Below are 6061 nucleotides of genomic sequence, written 5' to 3' on the forward strand. Positions count from 1 at the left end.
ACTTGGAAATGTCCCAGACGGTTAGACATCACTTCTGATAATTATGGGCCTCTAATTATCATTAGATAAGCTTGAGCTCTTGCAAAGAACATTGTACTAGAATGTAGTAAAACATAAAGACCATTTCTTTATATAAGCATGATAATTGGGTCCAGTCTTCAATTGAAGGCTTCGGCCCACAAATTATTATCATTATTATTTTGAAAAATGAAAAATCATTATTCTCTTAATAACATAATCGGCTAACTATTTCTTAAAACAAAAAGGATAAAAAAAAAAAAAAAAAAAGAAAAAGAAAAAAGAAGAGCACACAAACACAAAATAACACTTCTTCATAGTAACATTATAACTTGCATGCATGCAATCTTATTTTTGAAATTCCTAGGATGTACGAGGTGGGATTCTCTGTTGTTGCAATATGGTGCTATAATAGTAGGAACCGCTAGGATTATTCACCATCCACTGCAATACTGTGTGAATGATCCTCGCTGTCCACTGCAGCAGAGGATCCATATGATCTAGGTCGTACTTATCATGCGTGGCATTTGCATGTTCCTACACCAACTTCCAAGTTGTATCCACATGTTGATATTTGGTAAGGATTGCACCAACTGCAAACCTAATCATTTTTCAAAATTTTTTTATTTTTCTTGTGCTTGATTATCGTAAAATATATACTAATAAAAAATATATTAAAATATAACAAAAATAATTTATTTATAAATTTTTGGTAAGTTATTTTTTATATTCTGTACGATTAACTCAATCTCAACCTACACCTTTGTCTAATACCGAAAAAGCAAAAATAAAGAAACATTTTACTTGAAAAAGAAAAATCTTTTTCAAGAAAAATATTTTTCGTCGAAACAAAAGGAATCAAAATTATTCATATTCAGAGATTGACAAATAGAATTCGTAGAGTAACAAAATTGAATAATTGAATTGGGAAAGAATTCGCTCTTAGCAAAGATTGAGAGCTCGATGAGATTGTCTGAATTTATTATAATGTGATGTATGTGGACATTTCCCCCCCTAATCTGTTGAGAACTAATTCACCGTTGACATTGTAGTAACAATTGTTAGGCGCTGAATGTTATACATTTTAACCATTTTACTTGCATGTTTTATTTTCTTAATAACAATTTATTTGTGATTTTAAATTGTTTTATTTATTTCAGGACTTTAATTGTAAAATCAGTCAAAACCAGTGATTCTGAGATTTAAAAGATGACATTTCGTGGGACTGAGCAATGTTGAAGATCCAAATCTAGTTATACTTAGAAAATAGTCCAAAAGAAGCCACAAGTTGATGAGAATGGAAAGAAGAAGAAAATGAAAAATCCTTCTCCAAAAAGGAAACTTTCGCCTAAGTTGGTAACTTGAATCAGTTTTGGTAATCTGGTTTTATCTCTCTCCTCGAGTATCAAAATAGCTAAATTCTGGCGCAGATTAAAAGAAAATTCGAAGAGCTACAATTTTATATTTTACCAAGATTCTATAAAATAGCTATTTACCTTGTCAAAATTGGGCTGGAAGTTTGTACGGATTTTGGAGTCCTTATTTTGCAGAATTTCTATGTATGTCTTCTATATGAAAAAGTGAACTTTAGGACTGATCTTTTATTATTTAATGGGAGTCCTCTATAACATTGAATCATCATATAGAGGAGCTTGAGGCTGAGATCAGAGGATAAGCATTCTCAGAAGAAAGAAAGATCGATCCATGGCGGTAAAGATGTCTTCCTCAACCATAAAGAATTCCACTCCAGTCATGCATGGTTAAACGTTTTGCTAGGGTTGTGATGTAGCCCTAACTTAGCATACTGGTTTGATTGTATTTATTTATTGGAAAACAACTTTTATCGTGCATGATTTTGTAATCTATAAGATTTTTAATTGACTTTTAAATAGGAATCGGTTTTAGAGTTTTAATTCAATCACAAATATTTTTTTATCTTGTCTTATATATTTTAATCTTGTAATTGAATACAACTCATTCACTTCTTATAGTTGTAAATGAGATGATTACACGATGGTATTTCTCTAAATATAATGTTAGAGATTTGATGGATTATGCCTAGAAAAGATAGACCATACTGCACCCTAGAGTAAAGTAGTAAGGTAGATGGTTTATATCAATCGAAAATAACCCATGCTTAGTTTTAAATTATATTATTTTCTAACTGAATTAATATGTACTTGTAGTCATGATTAATTCCCTATGCATGTTATACAATATATCTTCAACAAATTGATGCAATTAACTGGTGGTGCGACGTTAGTGGTGAAGTCATTCCTCTAGTTCTCACTCTATTTTCTACATCATATTTAATCATTGTTCTTTAGTTTATTTTATTTTTCTACTCAGTAAATTTAGAACTAATCATCACAACTCGATTATCCTACTTTCAAGTTAATTTGGAATTTAAGAAATCTGTTAACAAACTTAATTTACACAAGTCCCTTGGATACGACACCCTTACAAATAACCCTATCTGCAAATATTCGTGCACTTGCGAGTGGTACATATAAATTTCACAACAACAATGTCTTCTCCATAACTAGCCAATTCTAAATCAGAAATTGGTATTCTCCATAATTAAGATAAGCTTCAGCTCTTACCAAATCATTATTTGCCAAATATTTAGACAAAGAACATTGTACTTGAATGTAGTAGAACACAAAGACCATTTCTTAAAATAACCATGATAATGGCTCATAGTCTTCAATTGAAGGCTTCTGCTGAGAAATCATTATTCTTCTCATTGTAGTATTCTGTTACTTAAGGCCGCTATGGATTCGAATCCGTTACATTGCAACTGCGATCAATACTTTAACCACCAATACCACAATTACAAACTTTGATTGATATAGGCCCAATTCTTTTATATTGCGTTCGTATTGCGACTGCAAACTTTAGTTATAATTTAGTCTTTGTAAGTGTAAAGACCTACAAGTATCTGTGCTGGGACCTGTTGAATGTCTCCAGCTCAACTGACAGACATGGCAACAAGAAACTTCACTAAAACACAGCCCACATATAGTACCTTGTACGATGACATGACTTTGCAAACACATGCAATCAAACTCATTAATTACTAAATACCTACTGTATCAAATTAATGTCTAGTTTGAGTTCAACTTTTTTTACATAATTTAGCACATCATAATGATTTTTAAACCGATGTGTTAAGGAGGTCAAGCAATTAACCCAATACCATTTGAATGCCTTGGAGTGAGACCCACAGATAATTGGGTCACTCGTGGGTGTATAATAAATGGCACCGATTTAAAAGAAGGTATCATCAGCATATATCCCTCCTGGTAAATTGAGTAGCAATTCTAAATAGAGTGTTTAATTGTTTTGGTTCATACACAAAGCTAGTGAAGAGAAACAAATGGTGAACACAAATATATACAATAATATCTAAAAAATGTCACATCTAATTGTCAAGATATAATATAATAAATGTAAAATGTTATGTGTAATTATCCATATATAATATAATAACAAGAAATCATTGCGAATTCGGGAAGTAAAAAATTAAATTAATAAATTAAAAAAAAATTCTCTCTCAGCGCCAATTCGCACTTAGGGGGTGAAAAATAGATATTTCCCCACAAATCTGTAAACAACTAATCCACGAGACAGAACAGAATGGCATCATAAAGCCGAAATTGACACAAGTCACAATGAGCCCAGCTGCATTGACATTGTATACCCTATTTCCAGCAATGATGTTTAAAAACTTCAAACTTGGAAAAGTCCGAGACGGTTAGAAATCACTTTTGATAATTATTGAAACTTGGAAACGTCCGAGACGGTTGGAAATCACTTCTGATAATTATGGGCCTCCAAATATCATCAGATAAGCTTGAGTTCTTACAAAGAACATTGTCCTAGAATGTAGTAGAACATAAAGACCATTTCTTCATATGACCATGATAATTGGGCCCCAGTCTTCAATTGATGGCTACGGCCGAGAAATTATTATTATTACTATTTTTGTCTTGATTAATTCACTACACTCGTATAAGGCAACCTCTCACACGGATCGGATAAAATTCAGACTATATCCGCGATCGTGGCCCCAAAATATTGCTCGCACCTAAAGGGAATTGAACTTGAAACATGAATGTATGCAACCCATATTACTATTATTTTTTCTAAAGATGAAAAATCATTATTTTTCTCAATAACATAATCGACTCACAATCTCACACATACACACACAAACAAAAAAACACTTCTTCATTGTAACATTATAACCTGCATGCATGCAATCTTATTTTTGAAATCCCTAGGAAGTACGAGGTGGAATCCTCTGTACGTTGTTACAGTATGGTGCTGTAATAGTAGGATCCGCTAGGATTATTCACCGTTCAATGCAATACAGTGTGAATGATACTCGCTGTTCACTGCAGCAGAGGATCCATGATCTAGGACGTACTTATCATGCATGGCATTTGCATGTTCCTGCACCAACTTCCAAGTTGTATCCACGTGTTGCTTTTTGGTAAGGGTTGCACCAACTGCAAACCTAATCACAAAGACTCCTCCTACAACTGCATGAGTCATGTAGATCCGACCAGTCTTATTGATGGACTCCAATAACTCTGAATTGAAACCGTTCACTTCATCGTCATTGTGGTTCAGCTTACCCAATATTGCTGATGGTGAAACCCTAAAACACACCACAGCAAAATTTCTAGGCACCACAATCTCAAACCTGTTGTCCATCCCAACAAGCGCTTCAAAATGCTTGGCCATTTCTAAATGGTCTCTTAGAAAGTTTCTGAGTTTTTCTATGCCATAGCTTCTTAGAACAAGCCAAAGCTTCAATGCTCGGAACCGCCGGCTCAATGTTATTTGCCAGTCTTTATAGTCCACCACTTGCTTCGATTCTGTGGCTTGGTTCCTCAGGTACTCAGGATTTGTTGAGAGAGCATTGGTTAGGGCACTTGGGTCCTTAACCCAAAGGCAGCAACAATCTAAAGTAGTGAGGAACCACTTGTGGGCGTTAAAGCTAAATGAGTTTGCACCCTCAATGCCATTAAGGTGGTGCCTATACTCCGGGCAGATACACACACTTCCGGCATAAGCAGCGTCGACGTGAACCCAAATGCCGAATTCTTTAGCAACATCACATAATGGTCCCAATGGATCAACTGCAGTTGATGAAGTAGTCCCAATAGTGACACATAGAAATAGTGGTGTTAGTCCAGCTTCAATATCTGAGACAATTGTGGACCTGAGTGTCTCGGGAGATAGCCCAAATTGAGTAGCTTTTGTTGTAGGGATGGACCGGAAATTCCTAGGGCTGATTCCGGCAATTCTGGCTGCTTTTTTGAATGCACAGTGGGTTTGATCTGATTCATAAATAACCAGCTTTCCTAAATTTTCTCTCGCATCATCACCGGATAAAATTTGATCTCTGGCCGCGGTGAGCATGCACAACATGGCCTCACAAGTTGTCCCTTGTAGGACACCACCGCCACCACCATAGAAAAGGAAAGACTCGGGAAGGTTTAGCATTTTGCCAAGCCAATCCATGGTTATGCTCTCGAGCTCGGTTGCAGCTGGCGATGACATCCAATTGAACCCCACCACATTGAATCCGGTGCTAAGCATTTCACCTAGAAACCCAGCAATGCTCCCACTAGATGGGAAGTAAGCAAAGTAGTACGGACTTTGCCAATGTGTAAGGCCAGGAATGATGTGGTGTTCCACATCTTGGAGGATTGTTTCTATAGTTTCTGGGTGATCTGGAGCTGAGTTGGGCAAAAGTTTTCGGAGATAACCTGGTTCTACTTGGCTTCGGACAGGGTAATTTTGGATGTTTTGATAGTAATCGGCTAGGAAATCTATGATAATGTGGCCTTGTCTCCTGAATTCCTGAGGGTCTAGAGGGTTCATGGTGCTAGTGAATAATTAATTTGTGATTTTTAGGCTAAGCACAAGTACGGAATGATAGCATTTGGGAGAATTGAAAGTTGATGTGATTATATTCTTTGGAATTGAAGATGTAATTGGTGAGTTTAAATAGAGTGTACTGTACACC

The 6061-nt window shown here is 35.5% G+C and overlaps 1 protein-coding gene across 1 annotated transcript; it reads right to left on the reverse strand.

Annotated features, from left to right (window-relative positions):
* Positions 1–4028: 4028 nt before the first annotated feature.
* On the reverse strand, positions 4029–6061 carry LOC132313762 (tyrosine decarboxylase-like). The gene has a single exon (XM_059812696.1). The coding sequence runs from the start codon at positions 5914–5916 to the stop codon at positions 4372–4374; it is 1545 nt and encodes a 514-aa protein (XP_059668679.1). The 5' UTR covers positions 5917–6061; the 3' UTR covers positions 4029–4371.

Source organism: Cornus florida, unplaced genomic scaffold, assembly GCF_030987335.1.
Source record: "Cornus florida cultivar Cherokee Brave unplaced genomic scaffold, ASM3098733v1 CherokeeBrave_3.0.0_Hap2_Chr01, whole genome shotgun sequence".
Classification (NCBI taxonomy): Eukaryota; Viridiplantae; Streptophyta; class Magnoliopsida; order Cornales; family Cornaceae; genus Cornus; species Cornus florida.